The sequence below is a fragment of the Ursus arctos genome, unplaced genomic scaffold (assembly GCF_023065955.2).
Source record: "Ursus arctos isolate Adak ecotype North America unplaced genomic scaffold, UrsArc2.0 scaffold_11, whole genome shotgun sequence".
Lineage (NCBI taxonomy): Eukaryota > Metazoa > Chordata > Mammalia > Carnivora > Ursidae > Ursus > Ursus arctos.
In genome coordinates, this window is record NW_026622775.1 from 65,218,100 (window position 1) to 65,241,284 (window position 23,185).

At 50.1% G+C, this 23,185-nt stretch overlaps 1 protein-coding gene across 3 annotated transcripts in view; it reads right to left on the bottom strand.

The window, feature by feature from the left end:
• Positions 1–637: 637 nt before the first annotated feature.
• The window catches only part of EPHX2 (epoxide hydrolase 2), a 71,240-nt gene continuing 48,692 nt past the window's right edge, over positions 638–23,185 (bottom strand). Inside the window, exons 13-19 of one of the 3 annotated variants that reach the window (XM_026518947.4) lie at positions 11,614–11,688; positions 9,607–9,640; positions 7,627–7,729; positions 6,708–6,777; positions 2,861–2,941; positions 1,253–1,311; positions 638–1,078 (exon numbers count right to left, since the gene is read on the bottom strand). In XM_026518947.4, coding sequence (XP_026374732.2) covers positions 1,000–1,078; positions 1,253–1,311; positions 2,861–2,941; positions 6,708–6,777; positions 7,627–7,729; positions 9,607–9,640; positions 11,614–11,688 — 501 coding nt within the window. In that variant the 3' untranslated portion in view covers positions 638–999. The other 2 variants (XM_044391178.3, XM_057310192.1) reach the window with 2 other exon arrangements.

A 23,185-nucleotide genomic window follows, 5' to 3' on the forward strand; every position in this document is an offset into this window, starting at 1 on the left:
CACCTAGACAGGCAGCTGCCAATCTCATGGGACTTAGCGTTTCGTGGGGCAGACAGTTAACAACTAGGTGCAGTAGCCAACATTCAGGAGAAACTTCTACAATGGTTAAGAAAATATTTTCTCATGTGTGGCTCGATGGATTCCTCTGAGCAGCGAGGCATGGTATTTCCCACCCAAGTGCTGCAGGGCTCTGGGCAGGAGACGATGAGGGCTTGAAGCCTGCGGGGGTGGGGGTGGGGCGCACCTGGAGGAGACAGATCCAGGGAGACATGGCTTCTGGACGTGGCTGGGGAAGGTATGGCTAGAGGGAAGGTCTGGGTCTGTCCTGAGCCACCTGGGAGCTACTGCCAGAGAGGACCACTCAGATTTATATTAATTAAAATTAAATGAGAAATTCACATCCTCATGCCCATTTTCCACATTCAGGGGCTCAGGCCATACGCGTGTATAGGAGCATACGGTGCTGGGGCAGCAGGGAGAAAGGGCACGTGGCTCCATGGGGCTGCTGGCCTCTCCATCACATTTCTCCCATCTCAGAAAGTTCCACTGTGCCTTGTAACTCAAGAGCAGAGGGAAACAAATGCATTCTGCAACCATTACCCTGCCTTCCCCCCAGAACACAAAGCCCAACACCATATAGGGGTTGCACCTTTATTAAACAAATGAGCTCCACCCTCAGCTGACGTGCTTCAAAATTAACTGCTGGTTTTGCTGCCAAACGGCAAATTGGTGAGTCAATGAGAAATCACCCCTGGCCATCCCATTCTGTCCCCGCTCCTAGAGATAAAGTAACACCTTTATACCTAGAGAATGAATCATATTTGATTTTTCCTGTGTCTGCAATTATGTGAGACTTGACTCTCTTCATCAAAAGAAAACCACTCTTTGGAGTAAAGCCCTTTGGAACGAAATTGCTGGTTATAAGAGATGCGGGAAGGGCCTCGCCTGGGTTCCAAGAAGGGCTTGAAGGCCTGCTTGGGGCCTGGCACTTGCCACACCCTAAAGCTTCGAGACCTCCGGTGGGTCCCTGGCATCAGTCTCCAGCCACTCCGTGAGGATCTGATTCAACTCAGTGGGCCTGGAAAGGAAAGAAAGGGCAATTCACACGTGTCCAGACCCGCTCACCTCACACGAAAGCAGAGGTGAGGAAGGGAATGGCCAAGGCGGGAAAGGCCTTATTGGGGGCGAGCAGGAAGTCCTGATCTCCTCCACCCAGGGGTCCCCCCCACCCACCCCTGCCACATCTCCTTACTTCTCCATCTGTGTCCAGTGTCCACAATCCTTAATGTGTCCCCTTTTCAGGTAGGGGATCTGCAAGAAAACCCCACCCAGAAAAGTCAATGGCAGAATGCAAATGGGTCTGGTTTTTGGCTAGTGCTTCCCACAGGCCAGCCCCTGAAGACCCTGCATTATTTAGGACAGGAATGGGCATTTATTGAGCTCCGCCTATGTGCCAGGTACTCTAAGTGCATTGCCTTCTCTAGCCTTGACCGTAATCTTATGGGATAAGATGAAAGCTCAGAGAAGTTAGGTAACCTACCCAAGGCCACGCACAGGGTGGTAGAGCTGTTTCAAATTCAGGGCTGACTTGTGCTGATCACTACAAACTGCTCCCCTTTAGAATTATGAGGATGCAGTGTGTTCACTTTCTGGAAAACGCCTGGTTGTTGTGTGGTTCCCGCCACGCAGATGTGACTGAGTCCCCCTCTCAGGCTGCCTCCCTTTCTCCCTGGTGGTCTGCATGCAGGGCTGTTCAGCCTCCCTTTTTGGACCGATTCCCACAGTGGGTCACAGCAACAAGCCCCGAGGACGGAGAGGGAGCAACAGCATTGCACTCGGCACATGTGGGCTCCCTCCGGACACGAGCCTTGAACTGCGCAACGTGATGTAGAAAATGCTGGGGGAAAATGTGGCTTTCCTCCCAGAGGCAAGTGCAGCCCCTTCCAAGCATAAACCTCAATGAGGTTAGCAGTCGGTTGCCAGGGCTGGAAAGGGCCAAAGAACTGGAAATTCTACAGAAACCTTCAAAGGGGAGGGCCAGAGAGAATGAGCCACCCCGCCCCTCAACAGGCTCATGGCTTTCTGCAGCCCTCTGTCAGCTGGCTCTAGAGCCCACAAAGAGAGGGTCCGTGGCAGCATCCCACTTAACACACTCTCTGCTGTGTCTGATGATGCCCACAAAGCCACAGCCAAGTGTGGATGCGCCGCTCCCAGCAACCAGGCCGGATAGATGAGCCAGCCCCCCGGTCAGCCCACCTGCAAGCCTCCCCAGGTCCTACCAAACTCCACATTTGTAGCAGAACAGGCTTCCAACCCACCAGGCTGTCACCTGTCAATTCCCTTCAGATGCTTACACCCATGGACATACAAAGCTCCCCCTGGCCCAGTGGTCTCAGTAGAATCTTCCAGGCTTATGGAATTCCTGCCACTCTCCCGGCATAACCTGAATGCTCCTTGCCTCTCACCCTGTCTCCTGTTCTCCCTGCCAGGCAAGCCTTAGTTGTTCACCAAGGCCAGATCACATCTCTTCTGGGTTTGGGATTAACTGCTGGAAGAGAGCTCCCCAAGGATGAGCTCTGTATCTTATTCATCCTTACCATCCCAGAATTAAGCACTGTGCCAACACACTTACGTGCACAGTAAGAGTGCAAGAAATGAATGGACGAATGCATGAATGGATGAAGCAGTCATGACTGCTGCTCCCAAGAGGTGACAGTGATGCTACTGACGGAGAACCTTGTCAAGCAAGTGGTTCAAGCGGATCTCCCGCTCTGTGTCCACACCTGCCATCTTTCTTCCTCGATGCCTGTGCCCTCTGCCGGGAAGCGCTGATGACCCCCGGGCAGGACCGTTCCCTTACCCAGTCCTCCATATGCTTGGACATCTCAGGAACGAGCACGGGGTCCTTCTCGGCGGTTACCATCAGGGCGGGAATCAGGATCTGGGGAAGGGTCACAGGAAGCAGGAGCAGCCAGAGGAGGGAGGAAACGTTCCCTTCTTGTGCCTCTCTGCAACTTAGGACCTCCCTCTCCCGGGGCAAGGACACGGTACTTCATGTTCACACTTTGTGCCTTCCTCCACGATTAACACTGCCCCTGCCCCCCACAAAGACCCGTTGTTGTGCTGCTGGTGTGGTCCAGGCTGTTTCCCCAGGTTTTGAAGGAAGGAAGCGTCGCTACTACTGGAGATCTGAAATGATGGTGTGAGAGGATGGAAAATACATGTATTTGTGTCTGCCCCAGTTCCTGGCACAGAGCTCCTGAAACTCTTGTAATCTCCTAAGTGATAAGGACACTATGAGCACCTCTTGTTCTAACACTTGATGTTTCGACCCCATCCCTGCCTGACACGGGGCTCCTAAAACCCTTCTAAATTCCCAAGTGACAGAGCGCTAGGAGCCTCTTTTGTCCTATTGAGGCAGCTCTGGGTGGGCTCCTGGATGGGGGCTGGTCACCAGAAGGACCAAGCCATGATCAGACGCTTGGAATTTCCAGCCCCACCCCCCATTCTCGAGAGAGGGCAGAGGGGCTGGAAATGGAGTTAAATAATTGATCGTGCCTAAATGAGTAAGCCTCCATAAAAACCCCCCAAATCCCAACAGGATGGGGTTTGGAGAGCTTCCACATTGGCGAACACATCCACACTGGGAGGGTGACGCACCCCAACTCCACGGGCACAGAAGCCCCTCTGCTTGGGAGCCTCCCAGACCTCACCCTATGTATCCCCCCCCGCCCCCCGGCTGTTCACCTGTATCCTGCCATCTCCTCTAATAAGCTGGCAAATGTGCCTCTGGGAGTTTTGGGAGCCGCCCTAGAGACTTCATCGAACCTGAGGAAGGAGTCCTGGGAACCTCAGATGCATCCCTGATCGGTCACAAGCACAGGTGACAAGCTGGACTAGTGACTGGCATCTGAAGTGGGAGCAGTCTTGGGGGACCCTTGCCTGCGGGATCCAATGCTATCTCCGGGGGAGACGGTGTCACAATGGATTTGAATTGTAGGACACCCAACTGGTGTGGCAGAGAATTGCCTGGTGGTGGGAAACCCCCATATATTTGGTGACCAGAAGTGTCAGAGGGGTGGTGTTTTGTGTAAAAGTAAGGGAGACACACAGAGGACCAGACTGGGTTTTTGTAACACACATGGAGTCAGCAGTGTAGTGGCCAACACGGGCGTTGTGTGTATGTGTGTCTCAGTAAGAACACGCGTGCTGGCCCACTCTGTGTGGCACTGGGTTCACAGAACTGTGAAAAGAAAACCAGAGGCCCCATATGGTGTTACTTGGTCTAGGATAAATCACTAAACCAGAGCTTAATATCTAACCTGACTGCACTTCCAACCTCCCCAGAAATGTCTTTAACTAGTTAGGCAGGAATTTTTTTGATTAGCACCGATGAGGTCATCTGTCACATGGGCCTGCTCCTTGATGTGCTTAAGACCCCTGCCCTCCCCCTAAGGGAAGGTGACCTTGCCTGAATCATTTCCTTTAGCTTAGAACTTTCTAGCCACCCCCCCCCCCCCATAAAAACCTTTCCCTTGGTGCAGCTCCTCAGAGCGCCCTCACCATGCTACATGGGATGCGGCCTGATTCAGGAATCATTTAATAAAGCCAATTAGATCTTCAAATTTACTCAGTTGAATTTTGGTTTTTAACAGAACAGAAGAGATGACACCAGGAAGGAGGAAAGACGCCCTTGGACGGAAATCAATACTTCTTTTCTTTGAATTCAATGAATGCTTAAAAAGGTCAGCCAGGATCCAGAGGCGAATGGGCCAGCCACAACTGTTATCAATGTGACATTAGCAGCAATGACTTTGCTTTCATCTGAGGACAGATACAACACCATGGGCTGGAGAAAGCCTCCTTTAGCCTCTTGGTTCTCCCTCTGCCATTATAATTTTCAAACAGCTTTGGTTTGTCCCTGCTTAACGGACTTGACCTGTTTCTTCCCTACGTGCAGAACCATGGGCTTCTCACTGCAGCCCCTCCACCAAACGAGGAAGGACCAGGGGATGCTCAAACGTGATTTTGTTGTGGAAACTCATCCAGAGGCTGCCGTAGACTCTAGAATATTCCAAGTCACATTGTAAACTGGTCGTGGGGGCACGAGAGGAAGTGGGGGAGGAGGAAGAACTGGGAGGCAGCTGTAGAAAAATGGGGTTTCCAACTTTAGCACCCCTTTAGGGGTCACCTTCCCAAAGCCTCTGTCATTCTGTCCCCCCATGCTGGGAGAGATTTTTGCCTATCAAACCGTGGTTTTGTCATTTTGATTAGTCACAGATGAGAGCGACAAAGATAATGAGCCTGAATGGAACTACTACCCTGTGCCAGGCACTGGTTTAAGCATTTTGTGCGCATTAACCCATTTTGTCTACACACACCTATGAGGTAAGCACGCGATTCTTGTCATTCCCATGTTAGGGAGCGGCAATGGAGAACAGAGTGGGTAGGTGCCTCCCCCAAGGTCACACAGGGATTAGATCCCAGGCCGAGTTGCTGCCTGGCCTGCTCTTAACTACTGTGCTCCATGTTCTATTGCCTTAAGACATCACCGCACGAGGTAAGGACGCATCTGTTTTAACCACCATGGGATCCCTAAGCTCTAGCACAGTGCTTGGCACAGAGAGGGTGTTTATGTTTTAGTGAATCGACAAGATAACCAGGGCTATTGAGTGAGCTGAGGAACTCAAAAATGAAATTTCCCATAGGCTTCTAACATTTTGAATGTAACCTGGGGACCTGTTACAGGTTTCCCCTGCTACCCAAAAGTGGAGCGTTCCTGTGAAAATTGCTGTAAGCCGAAATGGTGTAGAGTGAAGAAGCAATCACCATTAATTTATCTGAAAATTTTTTTGAACATTTCCAGACCCCCAAAATAACCTCTTTTCGGTTTTTCTGATACCTTAGGAAACATCTTACTAACAGATGCACAAAAGAGACCAATGTCAAGCCCAGATGCTCAGAGACATGGTTCAAAGCATCGGCGGCTTGATGCGGAGATGCTGAAGGGAGTTCCTGGGGAAGGGGCTCGGCGGGGCCCCTCTGGCTTGTGCACTGCCTCTATAATGACTTGCTGTGAAAGATATGCTGAATGCTATTTTTGCTTTTTGCCTTTTTTTCTAAAAGCGAAAATCCTCTTTGGATTTCTTTCGGTTAGCGAAAACCCGCTACTAATGTAGATCTTCTGTAAAAGCGACCTTTCAGAAAGCGGGGTCTACCTGCATTCCCCTTGCAGCCCCAGAGATTGGAAACGCATCTTCTGCTTGGCAAACACACTAACTCAGGTCGACTTGGGTGAGGTGACACAGCCAGCGGCTAAAGCCTGTCTTTCTGAGAGCACCTCACACTCCTCTGTGAAATGGGGGCTCCATGATCCTCCTGCCCTTTGGGAGTCATCCTGGACTTTCTGCTGCCCTGACCTGGGCACGGTCAGGAGACCTGGGGCCTTCCACGGCAGCGCGGCAGTCACCTGGCCAGACCCCTGCCCTGCCCCAACGCCACCCTCAAACACTCCAAGGAAAGCATCAGCAAAAGTCCTCAGAGGACCCCCTTGAGTCGAGGGAAAGGACCGACAGGAGAAAGATGGCAAGTCAGTCTGGCCTGCCCATCCCCCACCCCAGCTCTGACCCAGGGCAGATTCACTCGGCCAATGAGAAGCCCCGAGAGAGGCTCCTGGGGGAGGGCAACCACACCAAACCAGCACTCACCTTCCATCCCACAGCTTTGCAGCCCCACTGCCAGTTCCGCTCCATGTTTCGATACCAGTTTAGGGGACCTCTGGGGGCAGGGAAGATCAGGAAACAAAAACAGGAAAGCTCTTAGTAGAGGACTGTGCTGTGGACCTCACAGGGAGCCAGCTCTGCACAGAGCCAGTCTTCCCAGCGGGAGCTAACATTCCTGCAGGGGGGGAGAGAACTGCGCCCAGGGTTCCCATCTGGTTGCCCAACACACCTGCCATGCTTCAATGATCGAGATAGCCCCTGAAGGGGGCTTCCCGAAACACACAGAAGCTGGCCCTACAGGACTCGCCATGTTCTCTGAGGGCTGTTTTGTTAGGTAACGGGGAGCTTTGTTTAGTTCCCTCGCCATCCAGAAGCCATTCCTCGGCCCCGGAACCTACTGGAAAGGGACTTAGGGAGGTGGATATGGTGCAGAGGCACCCTGCTTCCAATGGGACACAGGGAGGTGGCTCAAAGAGGCCTCTCTGGACAGATAAGGACGGCCAGGGGCTGGACCTGAACCCTCTCCCAATCCTCAATACAAACCAACCAACAAACACCAACAGCAGAAGAGGTCAATCACCCTCCCCTGAAGTCGCATGCAACTTCTGAGTTTCTGTAGGCTTCTGTGTTTTTCCGAAGAAAGAACCCAGAGCTGTTCTCTGATCCTCTCAGGGGCTATGACTGAAAAAGTGTTTTTAACCATCTGGTCTGAGGAGGCCCGTCAGCACAAGGGGGAAGCAAGCCAAGTTATCTGACACCAGAGCAGGCCGAGCAACTTCAGGAGTGAGCCTCCCCACACCGGAGGAGTTCAAGCAGAAGCCGGCCTCACCCTGTACCCTGAGAGCAGAGGAGCCCCTCCTGGCCGATCGTCTCGCCTCTGTGTTTGGGGCACTGCTGTCTTTACCTGAAGCCGGACTTCTGGAACTGCTGCACGTAGACCTGGATGTCCTCCTCGGTGATGATGCTGCTGAGGCTGGGCTCTTCTGGGGCCCTCACTAAAAGTCCTCCTGCAAATAGCCACTTGTTCGCTCCCAGCCCCAGGCCAGGCGCCCGAATTCTAACTCCGGCGTGTTCCCAGCTGAGGCCGGGCACCAGACTGCCTCTCCTGCCACATCTGAGCTCACAGGGAAGAGTCTCGGGCTCCTTCATTCATGCTCTTTCTCTCCACAACGAGCCCATCTCCTCTCAAGCTGCAACTCTGTGCCCTCGCTGTCATTCGGGAACCCAGTGATACACACACACAGGCCTCCCCTTCTAGGATGAACTTTAGGACAAACCAGATCCCTTTTCTCAAAAAACAAAACAACGTAATTCCAGAGGACACTATTTACTATTTACCAGGCTCCACCAGCCCTCCAGCGACCCTCTTCCTGCCGCCTAAACCTTTTCTAAATAGCTTAACTAATAACATCCCTCTTTAGACACCTCCACTGGTCCTCAGAATTTTCGGAAGTGTGTGCTCTGACTTTTCTCTTAGCCTGGAGGAAAGTCCAGGACGGGGAGTATGCATCCTGTTGCCTTCTGCGCACTCATGACCCTCTGCACAGTGTGGAACCCTATCTTGTCTTCAGAGGTGCACCCTGTGTCCGGGCAGTCCCCGGTCCCCTCGGCGGCCACCTTGCGATGACAACGGGCTGCTGGGGGCTGCTGCTATTCACAGGGGACAGCCCCAAGGGCTGGTAACGCTGGCGCGTGAACAGGGCTGACTCACCATTTTCAGGCTCTTGAAGCCTCAGAGGCACAGGAACTGGGTGAGGCAGACTTTTGTGAGATGTATCAAAGGGGTATGTGATCTGGGCGCCCCCACCCCTGGCCTGGGGCTCCTGGCTCGCTCAGCACCTCTGTAAGAGCCCCCATCTGCTGTCCTCCCGTGACCACTGCTGTCTGCCACCCGAAGGTAGTGGCCTCGCTTCGTGCCTCTGGATATCTGCCCCTGCCTCATATCAAGTGTGAGCTCCACATGCTCGGGAATGAAGGGATAAGCAAGTGACTGCGTGAAAGAGGAAAGATGGGGAGGGAGGGAGGGAGGGAAGGAGGCCGAAGGCATTCTGGACCAGTGAGAGGAGTATGGCCTTTAGGGTAGGAGGAGCTTAAGTCCAGCCTCACCCCTTTAAACAAGTTCCTTAACTCTTCTGAGAGCCATTTTCCTCATCTGTAGAATAGTGGTAACAAGGGGATTTTTAAAGGAGGTCACGAGGACGATAAAGAATAGATCTCAAGGGGGCCAGGCCCGTGTCTGATGCACACAGTAGGTGCTCAAACAGGAGGCAGCGATCGTCATTATTAATACAAGTGCATACTGGCAAGGCCACCGTGTGGGGGCAAAAGCCAGGCTCTGTGGGAGCAGTGGTGGATCTGGGCGCCATGGGGATGAGCTCCTAACTGCTCTTGGCTTTGACTCTGCACTATATCCAGCCCAGGGGGGAGAACAAGGATGGTCTTCATGTGGGGGAACTGGAAGTGATGGGAACACAGGATAGCGATGGAGGAAAGGCCAGTGGATGATGACAGAGGAGTTCTGGCTTGGGGTCTAGCTGACCTGGGTCCGTGTGCACCAGGTGATCCTGCAAAGGTCAGTCCCTATCTTAGGTCCTGGTCCTTATCAGCAGAGGGTGGGATTGCCCTGACAAGCTCTAAGATTCCTCTAAGCTCTTACGGTTTAAGATCGTGGACCCAAAGTTCCTGAGGGACAGGAACCAAGGTCGTGTGGTCAGCCCAGGGCTCAGGTGAGCGCTATTCACCAGGGGGGCCTATGTTAAGTCATCGTTCAGAGCTAGCAGGGAGCTGCTTCTGCTCAGAGCAGTCAGACCGACACTCGTTTAACCTTCAGCTGATTCCTGCCATGACCCTCCTGTCCCCGTTCCCTCCTAAGAACCTCTCTTACCCATTTCACGGACTTTGCTCACGCTGAGAAAAGCCTGTAGGGAAAAGGAAGGTTAGAAATGTCATCATGGGTGAAGTAAGGAAAAACGTTGAAACAGGTCATGTGTAAACTCTGTCAAAACCAAAGGCCTACAAGTGCCATGAGGTTACACAAACATGCTCAACTCCCAAGAGAGCAAGAGACGTCTGCAGGGGTCACAGCAGAGGCGGTTAACAACCAGGGCTCTGCACCAAGGCTGCTCCTGGGTGCTTGCAGGCCTTGGTCACGTAAGAACTTGGGTGACGCAACCCATGGGAACAAGAGATGAGACCTTAGACCTATGGCGGGTGGGAAGTGAAACATGAGATACCTCCCTGCCCCTCTACCGCAAACCCAGTCAACCTGCAGTCCTCAGCGAAAGCTTGGGCTAGAAAAAAATCCACCCATCGTGCAGAACAATGTCAAAGGAGTTGTTCCATTTCAGTTTGGTACTAAGAGGAAACCACAAAAAGCTCCCCTAGGAATTCACAAGTATAAGCCTGCCTTCACAGGTGCTCGGGTTTATCTGTGGGATCTGGAAACCCCCAAGATGCGAGGTAAACAATAGCAAGAAAAGTGGGCCTCAGCTGGTAATGCCCCCGGGATGCCTGGCAGAGAGACAGCAAAGGCTAAAGCACAGGAGGGTCTCTTCTCAAGCCCGGCGGAAGCAGACTGGTGCCGATGAGCTCACCCGCCAACACTACAGAGCGCTCCCCACTCCACCCTCTTCGCGCACACACACAGGCCCCGTTGCAAGAGACAGCAAACACAGCAAACGGTAAAATCAGAGTCTCCAAGAATGTCAAAAATAGGACTTTCAGAGTGAGAAAGGGAATGAAAAACTAAGTATGCTTAACATGATTCAAGACATAAAAGAAGGAACTAGAACACAAGAACAAAACAAGACTCTATCACAAAAGATTAGAATGATTCGAAAAAGAACCAAATACAACTTTCATACATAAACAAAAACCCTGTTCATGGAAAGTAAAAAGAAAACTTCGAAGATGTATTGAACTACAGATCAGACGCCATTACAGACGAGGAGAAGGGCAGACCTTGGGCTCGTTTTTCTTAAGCAAAGACAGAAGCTTCTACCTAGAATTCCATACTTGGATGAACTAGTCTACAGGACTGAAGATCAAAATAAAAATATTCTCAGGCCAAAAAATTGTAAGTTTATTATTAACAGACTCTTATTGAGAGAATTACCAAAGAAGGTACTTCAGGAAGGAAGAAACTGCACAAAATAGAAAGGAGCAAGATGCCAGGGGTGACCAGCAAAGGCACTGGCAAAGACAGGGACGTCTCGGCAACACGGACTACATGAACAACGGCAGCGACAGGACCCGTAAGACGGCGGGCTGGGCGGGGTGGGGGGTGCTGGGTGGCTCAGTCAGTTAGGTGTCTGCCTTCAGCTCAGGTCATGATCTCAGGGTCCTGAGATCGAGCCCCGCATCAGGCTCCCTGCCCAGCGGGGAGTCTGCTTTTCTCTCTCCCTCTCCCTCTGTGCTCTCTCTCTCTCTCTAAAATAAATAAAATCTTAAAAAAAAAAAACCAGCAGGCTGCGATTATGGAGTTAAAGTGTTCTAGGCTCCTTTTCAAGACAAGGGCCTAGTGATATCAATTGATTTGGGACTTGGAGCACCAATTCTGCGCGTGAAAATGGTAGCAGCAGTCACGGCACAACTTCTAAACTGCTGCTGTTAAAATCCTTTATAATCCTTCTTCGATCTCTGTTTCGAAGCCCTACTGGTGTGGGACAGGGAGGATGTAACCTTTCCCCATGACGAGGGGAGCGGTCGAGTGAGGACCTTGATCACCCTGACTACAGAAGTCAAAGAAAAGAAGGCACGTTGCTCATTTCCAACGCTGCCATGCCCCAGGACCCTTCCGTTCCAGGGAAGCCTTCCAAAGGCCTTCAAACCTCTGCAGCTCCCCAATCGTCCCCTTCCGCCCCCCTGCCCTCCCATCCCCTGCAACACTCACCATGTCATCACCTGCTCTGAAGAAGCTTTTGAAAGTCCGACTCAGGTTCTGTTCCAGTTCAGCCTCAGCCACTCCCTAAAAAAGAAACAAGAAAGCAAAAGGCAGGACTCTGCAGAAATCTTGGGAACCAGAGCCCTCCCCAATCTGACCAAAAGCCAGAAGCCACCGACCTCTGTCCCATCCAGCCCACATTTCATTAGAAGTGCATGAGTTTGGATTTTCCAATTGAAACACAGGTTTTAAAATAAAGCTTCAGGGGCGCCTGGGTGGCACAGCGGTTAAGCGTCTGCCTTCAGCTCAGGGCGTGATCCCAGCATTATGGGGTCGAGCCCCACATCAGGCTCTTCTGCTATGAGCCTGCTTCTTCCTCTCCCACTCCCCCTGCTTGTGTTCCTTCTCTCTGGCTGTCTCTATCTCTGTCGAATAAATAAATAAAATCTTTAAAAAAAATAAATAAAAATCTTTAAAAATAAATAAATAAATAAATAAAAAAGCTTCAAATAAAACACAAGATGCTAATAGTGGTCCCTCCTGGGAAGTGGGTTTATGGATATTGCTTTCTTCTCTGGTTTTCAAAATTCCTACAGTGAGAATGTCTTACTTGTAATAAGCCCTTTAAGGGAATGGGGGAGGGCTGGACAGGAGTAGGTTGCTGGTGAGAAGGGAACGGTTCCAAGGATTCCAAGATGCCAAGTGGAAAAGCCAAAAGTTGTTCCATTCAAGCATCTCATTTTGCTATGGTAACTTCAAACCCAACCTCTTTGAGTTGGGCCTAAATTATTACAGATTGATTACCATTCCATGCCCATGGATTGTCTCCCAAAGGGCAGGACAGCAAGGTTGCCTTGGGAAGAGCTGGAACCCATATCCTGTGGTGGCAAATTACCAGGTATCCCGGCTCATGGGAGCGCTGTCACATATGATGCCTAATCTACACACGGTTCTTCAATCATTTCCAGGTCTCTGACTTGCACTTGCTTCATCCGTCCCACAGATACTGGGCCCCTTCTCTTGCTGGAAACTCAGGGTCTGGATTCCTCATTTCCCCACCTCCCCTTCCTTCTTAACCCAAATCCCCCATCCGGAAGCACGTCCCCACACTAAGACGGGGTGGCAAGGGGCTTCGAGATCCATCAGTGGGTGCTAATCTACTGGCTAGTCTTCCGGGAGGTGATTTTTTAGGGCATAAAAGGAAAAGTTTAATCCATCTTTCTTTTCTGGAAATTGAAAGCCCTTGGACCTGAAAGCTGTTATAAAACTTGTGTAAAGAAAGACAGTTGTCCCTGAGACAGGGTCCACCCCCGCCAAGGGGCAACTGCTTGGAAAGAATCAAGATCCTTCCCCAACACAGTCCCGAGGATACCAGTGCTACGGCAGGACACCGAGAAAGAGTACGGCGATCTCTTGGTCCATTCAGGCTGCTGGAAAAGAATCCCACGCATCGGGGAGCTTGTGAACACAGACGTTCATTTGTCTGGCAGCTGGGAAGTCTGAGATCATGGCACCTGCAGACTCCCTGTCTTCTGACGGTACTCTCACGTGGCGGAAGGGGCAAGGGAGGTCTCTCTGGAGAGGACACTCCTCCCATCCACGTGGGCACCACGCTCAGGACCTAATCACCTCCCAAAGGCCCCACCTCCTGACACCCTCAAAGTGAGGATCAGGATTTCAATATGTGAATTTGGGGGGACACATTCAGTCTATAGGCCGGTGCCAATCTACTTTTTTCTCCTCCTTTCCGGCGACTCACGTGGACGTACCCAGATACCTGCTGAAATGGACCACAGAATGTTTTGAGTGGGCGCCCTTACTTTCTCAACTCCCTGGTTTAACAGACTGGAACTTCCTTCAAGAACACCTAGCTCTGGGGGCACCTGAGTGATGCAGTTGGTTAAGTGTCCGGCTCTTGGTTTCGGCTCATGTCATGATCTCAGGGTCCTGAGATTGAGCCCCTGTCGGGCTCTGCGCTCTGGGTGGGTGGTGGTCTGCTTGAGATTCTCTCTCTCCCTCTGCCCCTCACCCCATGCTCTCTCTCTCTAAAATAAATAAATCTTAAAAAAAAAAAAAGACACCTAGCTCCCTTAGTGTGGCCTTCAAAGAACCTTCAACACCTGTCCCCAAATCTGCCTTGTCCACGAAGTCCCACCTTCTGCGGTCCCCATAAAATAACTGTATTCTTGTTGGATCCCATAGAGCTTTATCGTGGACTCCTCGGGCCACCCTGAGGATAGGGAAGCGTCCACTTGGGAGCATCTGTGACTGGTCTTAGGACAGAGCAGGAGCTGAACATACATGACGGTTCCTCTCCTCCCCTTCATGTTCCCAGAGAGGAGGGTACTGCAGGCCAGGTCTCTAAAGCGTTCTAGTGAGTCGCAGCCCGCCCCGTCCTGCACACATTAAGAGGCCCTGCCATACAGCACTTTGTTCTGCACATCAACACCGTGAGCGCTCGGGATCTGCGAGAAGGCAGCAGGCACGAAAGGAAACATTTATCATCCGCAGCGCTGGGTCTGCAGTTTGAGGTTTGCTGATGCAAGGAACGTCGATATGTTCATTACAACCCCCTCCCATTTGTCAGATTCAATTACGATGGAGATTTGGTCACAACCTTCTGCTCTGCGATAAACGCCAAGGCAAGAAAAAAGCCATGGTTCCAAGGAAGTGCATTTTAAGTGATCAATAAAAGCCCTGGTCAACCTCGAATGTCACATGGGTCATGGCTTTTATTTACTGGGAGCCGTCCTCATCCCAGAAACAGCTGCTGTTCACGAGCCCAGGGTCTGGAGGAGTCTCCACGGGCACAGAAGTCTGGACAGGGCTTTGACCGGCCAGTGGTCCTTAGGAGAGGAGATGGATGCCAAATGGGTCAATAAAAAATCAAAGGGATCAAAAAGGTAAATAAGTCTGTCCACCCACATGAAAGTACATCAGATCAACAGGGAGAACGAGGACAAAGGTGAGGGCCAGAAAGGGGAGAAGATGATAACATTTGTACTCTGGTCATGTGCCCTGCTGATATCACCTGACTCTCTAAGTTTTAAAAGGTGATACCGTATTTTTAAGTCCCGCAGACCAATGACAAGATTCCCGCCTGCCCCGCGGGAGGGGGCTCCTCCCTCTGTGCTCCTGAGTGGAGCCCTTATGGGGTGGACTTTGGAATGCTGCAAACAAGGCTGCCCTGTCCTGATACTCAACTAACAGGGCAACTTAATTTTCCAAAACCTCAATTTCCTCATCTATAAAATGGGAGTTTTGCAAAAATTCTACAAGACCGATAATGCCTGTTTCTTACAATGCCTGACATGCAGAAGAAATTCCAATAAATGGTAATTAGTAGTAGTAGTAGTATCCCTATCATTAAAGTTACTGGACGGCACCAGAAATGTCTATTTCGGGATCAGGTCCTCTCATCAGCCTGTGAGTTTCTTACGGACACTCACTATATCTTATTCCTATTTTTGTTCCCATGGCCATAGTGTGGGAATAGTAGGTCCCCAGCAATGGCTGGGTGGGTGGGAAGGAGAAAGGGAAGAGAGGGAAAAAAGGAGACAGGACCAGGAGAGACTTTGGTGGGGAGTGTCTTCTAAATGATGGTGGCTTTTATTTTTCCGCCCTCCACCACGAGCTAATATTCACCAAACAGGGTAATAAGTCAGCTCTAGCTCGAGGCGCAGCTGAACAGTAATCTACAGACCAGACACAAATGATAGAATCCGCTCTCTCTGACCCAAAGCTATCACTGGGGCAGGCAAACTGAAGATAGCTCTGGGTTCTAAAAGAAGCTCCTAGAACAAAGCCTTTGGAATTCCATGAATCCTGGAGCTTTGTCTCAAGAGTCCTTGAGGGCTGTTTAAGGAGGACTTCTTATGGTGTGAACCGCGAGAAGTAGAAGGAAACGCACCTTGGAGATTTCATCAGAATTTCTCGGCCTTTCCAACTAACCACCTCTGCCTCCTCCCTCTCTTTTATTTTATTTTTTTTAAGATTATTTATTTATTTATTTGACAGAGATAGACAGCCAGCGAGAGAGGGAACACAAGCAGGGGGAGTGGGAGAGGAAGAAGCAGGCTCATAGCGGAGAAGCCCGATGTGGGGCTCGATCCCAGAACGCCGGGATCACGCCCTGAGCCAAAGGCAGACGCCTAACGACTGCGCCACCCAGGCGCCCCTCTCTTTAATTTTAAACCTGCAATCACAGAAACCCATAGCTACGAGGAAATTTGTAATTCTCTTCTCCTTGCTTTCTGTGCCTTCCAGATTAATACCCTTCGCTTTGCCCTTCTTCCTGAGATCTATTTCCCGCTGCTGGATAAACATGTCTGTGTGCGTATCTTGTCACGCTCCTCAATCTGATCCTTATCCTTAATATTGAGCTGAAGAACCAATGAAGGAAATGTAGCTTTTGGTGAGATGTATTTTTATTCATTACCCCAGTGTTATCACACTCCACGGTAGTGGGATCTCATGCCCAGTACTCGCAAATGTGACCTTGTATGGCAATGGAGGCTCTGTGGATGAAACCATTAGGATCTCGGATGAGTGATGAGTTACAGATCAAGGAGTGCCAAGGGTTTCCAGTGCCACCAGAAGCTAGGAAGAGTGGCATGGAATGGATTTTCCCTCAGAGGCCCCAGAAGAAACCAAACCTGCTAACACCCTGATTTCGGACTTTAGCCTCCAGAACTGTGAGAGCATACATTTCTGTTGTTTCAAGCCACCAGGTTTGTGGTAAATTGCTACAGCAGCCCTAGAAAAATAATGCACCACTTCAGGAAGTCTCTGGACTGTGAGGATGAGTGAGGAGGGAAAGGGACTAGAGCCTACGAAAACTCCGGGTTCAGGGGGGCCGTGCACCTGCTCTCCCGCCCCCCCCCCGGCAGGATGACAGGTGTGCTGAGCACAGGGCGCGGGATCTGGCTCCCAAGATAGGGCACACGACCCCAGCCCCATCTTCCTCCCCGGACACGCATTTCACTCACTGTTTGAGGAACCCCAGAAATGTCCCATACAATGAAGAAGACCAAGTTTTGTGTACACTTTTCACCCAGAGCGCTGACAGGGGAGGAGCTCTCAATCACTTCATCTGCTAGGGAGCTTTCTATAACTGAGAGAGCACAGCAGCCATCTTCTCCACTCAGACCTCCTCCCAGAGACATCCTCCTCCCGCTTCACTACCCAGTGGGATTTCTCCTCTCTCATCTCTCCTTTTGCTCCTTCCAAGATGTACAACAGGTCTGCCTCAGAAGATGCACTTAACTAGGTCTGTGGTTTCATAGCTAAGACAGTGGAGACAGACGCTTAAATCAAAGGGCAGGTCCATCAGAGCAGGAGCTCGGGCAGCCTCTGTCCCCTACCGCCAACACTAGGAGATGGGTCTTGGAGAGAAGAAGGGAGGATCCCTCCCATCAGGGGGTTGGGGCCAACAACTCTGCTTCACTTTGTGTCTACATTGATAATAAGTACTCAGATCCCTCCGAAACTCTGGGGCAGGGTTTTCTCAAAATAGGCCAGAACCCATGGCTGGGAGGGTTGTCCCTAAAGTGGAAAATGCCATCCAAAATTTGGGCAAAAACAGAAAACGGCTGATTACTCTCTGGTGTTCAGCCAGGCCCGCCCCTACACACACACACACACACACACACACACACACACACGAGAGAGAGAGAGAGAGAGAGAGAGAGAGAGAGAGAGAGAGAGAGAGAGGGATATGTGAGTCAGGCCCCACAGGCGGTCCATGAGGAGATCCGAGGCTCTCTGGAGCCACCTCCCCTGAATGGGCTCCTTTGCTCTCCCACAAGGCTGAGTTGGGAAGGTCACCTTACAGATGGAGACTCTCGGGTGGGAGTGTGACCTCCTTCAAAGTCGGGCACGTTACAAATGGCCAAGCCAGAGACGACAACTCCAGACTTCAAACCCCTCAGCATTTGGTTCTTTTTACTATAACGTAACACTACACATGCAAGAAAACAAAAATAAGATGAGAAGAGTTTCTGCATTGGTGTGTAAATACTCGGACCATGAGAGCGAAGGCTTGCTGAGTGAGGAAGCACACAGCGGCACTTTCTTTTAAAATGTATTATTCAGCTGGGACAAACCACCAGAGTAATGTCCTCAAGAGAGGACTGGCTAAATAAATGATGGTCCACCTGGATTCCGGAGCACCAAGCAGCCATTGCGATGGGTAAGGTAAATCTATATGTACTGGCAGGAAAATCTGTCCAAGAGCTCGTAAATGAAAAAACAGCATGATTCCAGTTCTATAAAAATTACACTTACGCTCATATGCACATACGCGTGCCCCCTCCCCCGCCACACTTAAAAGCCTCTTTTAAAAAACCGTCTGGGAAATACTCACTAAACTATTCATAGTAGCTACTTCTAGATGAGTGAAAGGGGAGCCAACTTTTTATTTTATACAACTCAGTTACTTTTTTTTTTAAGTACCATGCATAAATCATCTACAAAATACAGGCAGTAACAAGTCACCAGCTGTCCCCATAGCCTGGTGCCTGGTGGGGGGGGAGCGTTACTATGGGTGTTCTGGGGACTAAGGGAGATTCTGAACACCATGAGGGAGAAGGAAAACCCTCTGTGGATGTTGGGGTGCCCTTCCACCTGGTGAAACCATCTCTTCTTGACTGCTACCTATAATTTCCTTTCTCCACATTTTCTATTACCTAGTTTCTCAGCTGGTTAAATACCTAAACATGGGCTTTGGTTTGCTCTGGCACATACAGCCTATAGCTTGCTGCACGGTTCCAGACACCCACACCACACACACAGGTGCATGCCACACACCCTTCTCCCAAGAAATACAAACACACATACACTATTAAAGGAGTAGAGAGGGACCGGAGTTTGCAGCTGGAAAAGGGCATGCACTAACCATGTTCTGATTTCTGGGGCAGAGGGGCTAAGAAATATCCCCAAGCTAAGCAAGGACGTGAAGAATCTTAAGAATTAAAATATGGAACTTGTCACGTTCAAATGACCCAGCCGATTCTATTTGTCTTTGCTGCCTCTTCCTCTTTCTTACTTTACAAATGCAAAGCCTGTCATCTCTTTCCTGAGAAAAACACACACACACCTTTTAATTTTAGTTTCCACCAGACTTGGCAAATTTGCAGGAGGAGACAGTAAACACATTGGCTCAGGGTTCAAAGAGCTAGAGGAACTGAACCTCAGTTTGGGGTTTACCTAAGCCACACCCTGTCCGGCTCAGCAAATGTGAACCTGAGGTGGGAGGAACGGGCACCACAGCCCGGTAGGGAGCCTTTCTCAGGCTGAATGTATTCGCAGTGACCTTGAACGCTCACGGGGATTCCTCCTGGCTGGGGAGTGGTGGGGACAAGTTTGGGAGAGAGAGGCAGGAGGGAGGGGGTTCCAGCACCCACCCCTAAATGAAACAGGTGCTCTCCACGTTATGCTTTATTTACTGGCCTGAATTCGGCTTCAGTTTGAAGCTGTTATCTCTTTGAAAACCATCCAACGAGACCATCCTCTAGACCATGCACCGGGGAGGAAATTGAGCACCCGAGGTAGGAAGGGACTTGCCCAGTTGCTAAGTGGGCAGCAGACATGCTGGCAGGACCCCTGCACATGGTTTCTCCTGGAGACCCAGCTCTGTGCCCAACCAGACCAACCTCAGCGGCTGAATTCACCCCAAACCCATTCCCCCCACCAAGCCTTCGCTCATTTGAATAGTTAACACTTCCCTACCAAGAGGCTTTGTTCTTAAGAACAAAACCATTCTCCAATTTCTTCCTGCAGATTTTAAACGCATATACAACATAACAATAGGTGTACTGATTTTTCCACAATGACTATAATAACCTTTGAAACCAAAAATGTTGCGGGCTAGGGGTGGCAGTTAATAAGCATCTTTCCGAGGTCACTTTTGTCCATGGGGCTTTGAGCTTATCTTGGTTTGCTCCTTCCCACCCTGTTTGGATGAGCAGGGCACACACAACAAAGTCCAATCTCCCTCCCAGCACGGCTCACGGGGAGGCACGTAGGCTTTGAAGTCAAAGCGAGGTCAAACCCAGTCAGTACCTGCTCTTGGGCCCCAGAGCCCCCGTCTGCCCCAGAGCTCAAAGACAGGAGACTGAACTTGTGAATAAAGCCACTTGGCATACTGTGCTCAAAAAAAGTAAGAGCTATGGGGCGCCTGGGTGGCGCAGTCATTTAAGTGTCTGCTCAGGTCATGATCCCGGGGCCCGGGGTTGAGCCCTGCATCGGACTCTCTGCTCAGCAGGGAGTCTCCTTCTCCGTCTGCCAGCTGCTCCCCTTGCTTGTGGTCACTCTCTCTTTGCCAAATAAATAAATAATCTTAAAAAACATAGTAGCTACCACCCAAGTGTCCACGGAAGGATGACTGGAAAAACCAACTGTGGTCTACACGTACAACGGAATATCATTCAGTTCTAAAAAGGATGGAAATTCAGACACGTGCTACAACATGGAATAGCCCTAAGGATGTTGTATAAAGTGAGATAATCCAGACCCAAAAAGACAAATCCTGTATGACTCCACTTCTATGAGGTACCTGGTGTAGTCGGATTCAGAGACGGAAAGTGGAATGCTGGGTGCCAGGGGTGGAGGGAAGAGAGAAGGGGGAGTTCGTGTTTCCTGGACACAGTTTTGGATCTGCATGATGAAAAAGTTCTGGGGATGGAGGGTGGTGATGGCTGTACAGTAAAGCGAATGTATTTAATGTCACTGAACTGTACTCTTAAAAATGGTTCAGATGGTAAATTTTATGTTATGCGTGTTTTTAAGTAACAAAAATTCAACCAAGTACGTTTTGAAGATCTATTTGGTTTTAGTAATTGGTTCATGAATGGGACAGCATCCCGTCTGGCCAGTAGAGGGCGCTCAAAGAGCTACAGAAAAGGAAAGGTTTTTAAGGGTAGAGAAAGAGTGGAAAGAAGGAAATGATTAGCAGATAGTCCATTGTTTCAGGCAAGGTCACCCATCCGAGGGGAATGGAGGGGGCCTCTCAGTGATTTCCTCGTGCTGACTAGGAAATTCCCATGTTGACTGCTTACAGGTTACATTTGTAGGGGGTTGAAACTGCAGTCAGGTTGGGTACTGAGTGTTGGTTTACTGACTTGGGGACTTCACATAAGTGATGCCATTTTGGCCCCGTGAGGTTTTTTTTTTTCTTTCCTTTTCTTTTCTCTCCTTTCCTTTCCTTTCCTTTCCTTTTCTCTTATATTTATTTATTTACTTACTTACCTATTGAGAGAGAGAGAAGGAGAGAGAGAGAGAATATGCCTGGGGGAGAGGGAGACAGAGAATCTCAAGCGGACTCCAGGCCCAGCGCAGAGCCCAACGTGGGCTCGATCTCACTGCCCTGAGATCATGACCTGAGCAGAAACCAAGAGTTGGACACTTAACCAACTGAGCTATCCAGGCACCCCCTCACTAAATTTTTTAAGGAAAGTATATTTTTAAAAATGTGTTATTTACATCAACATGGGTGCATTATTATTTTTTAAGTGAAATAATAAATAGTTTAAAATTTCAGTATCTAGTATAGTAAGTACCGATAGACATAACCCACATTAACCAAAGCACTTTGAGGTCCTGACCTTCGGCTCCAGCTGCTCCTAGCTGGAGTACTGAATTCTCAAGGTTCTAATGGAAATAAAGAAAGAACTCTTTCCCTGGGAAAATGCATGCATACGGTACATTGTCCAGGCAATTTCAAGATGTTCCAGACCTTCTGAAACCCACCTTAAGGACCACTGAGTATTTTGTTGGGCACTCTCTTATGTCCCATGATATTCACAGGAGATAAATAACTTGCCTGCATTAAGTATGCGTTTTCAGCCATTTGTCCCCTCAGGCTGGAATGCCCTTCCCTCCCCTAGCCACCCACACAGATCCTGTTCATCTTCTGAGGGCCAGTTCAAATGTCTCTCCTTTGGTAAGAATGAACTGTGTTTCCTTACAAGCTCCCGAGTAAGGTGTGCCTTCATGACGCTCCCGTATGCGGCCTTACTCTCCAGGCACGTGTTACCTGCCTGCTTCTCCAAGAACTGCTTCAACCCGCAGACCTTGTTACTCATCTCTGAACCTGGCACACCACAGAAAATGCAGGGGCATTTTCTAGATGAATTCATGGATATGAATTCTTCATAAGAAACACCAGTCCAAACATTTCTGACATTTAAACATATTTGTAATGCTTAACCCCTCATCCCCATCAAGGGGCACCCCTGTTGTGCAGCAGATAGGAGTCTTCTTACGAATGTTGAATCCAAAGGCTGAGAAAGAAAAAGGAAAAAAGGTGGAAGAGAAAGGAGTGGGCATGAAAGCCCATGCCCTCCCTCGCCCTCTGCATCCCCCATATGGTGCAGCCTGGCAGCTGAGGCCTGAGCGTGGAGGGCCTGTTGCCCATACCTTGAGCATGGGGGCTGGATGAGGGAAGAGGGAAGAGAGTGAGAAGTAACTATGAAGCATAGGGCACTGGTGATGGAAGGGTCTGTTGGGGGGCGGTCCTCTGGAAGGGCGTACTCTGGGCACACAGAGGGCGGTGGGCGGGGGTTGGGCTCTTGAGGGTGGGGGCTACACAGAGCCAGAGATTGAGAAAGGGTCAGATAAGGGGTGAGAGGAATCCAGACACCAGCTTCCCAGATTTGGGTGGGACCCTATTCCCTCCCCAATTCCCAAAGGCCAAGGCATATGCCACCGAGACACCTACCACTTCCCACACTCAGCACAGTAAGGCCTGGCCTCAGTGAAGGACGTGATGCACGGAGCATCTTTTCATGATGTTGCTGGAGGTTATAGTGTCTTACTGAATGAGTCTTGCCTGAATCAAAAAGTTCCTTTTTCTGGGGTGCCTAGGTGACTCTGTCAGTTAAGTGTCCAGCTCTTGGTTTTGGCTCAGGTCATGATCTCAGGGTTGTGAGATCGAGCCCTGCACTGGGCTCCTCGCTCAGCACAGAGTCTACTTGTCCCCCTCTGCCCCTCCCCTGGCGATCTCTCTCTCTCTCTCAAATAAATAAATAAATAAATAAATAAATAAATAAATAAATCTTTTTTAAAAAAGTTCCTCTTCCGAGGCACCACCTTATCAATTAAAATTGTTCTTTGTGTATATGTGTATGCTGTTGGTTTTTTTTTTAAGGATTTATTTATTTTACAGAGGAGGGAAGGAAGAGATGAAAAGCAAGAATCTCAAGCAGACTCCCCGCTGAGCATGGAGCCTGACCTGGGGCTTAATCTCATGACCCTACGATCATGACCGGAGTCAAAACCAAGAGTCAGACAACTGACTGAGCCACCAGGTGCCCCTAAAACCATTCTTAGAGAAGGGTTACTTGCCAAATTGAAACTCGGATGGTTGTGACCGTCACTGAGGATGGTTTGTCCTTTGAGCAGCAAGGGCAAGGTCTGGGTGAGAGAAGTGGGGGGATGCTCTTGTGTTCTTTATTAATTCAATCCATCCTTCTCTCTTGGGAGGGCTAAGGAAACATCTCTTATCTTCTCTGGAATTACCCAGATGTAGCTGGACATTGGGGTCCAGAGTCCACCAGTGGATGAGTGGCAGGTGCCCCCACAG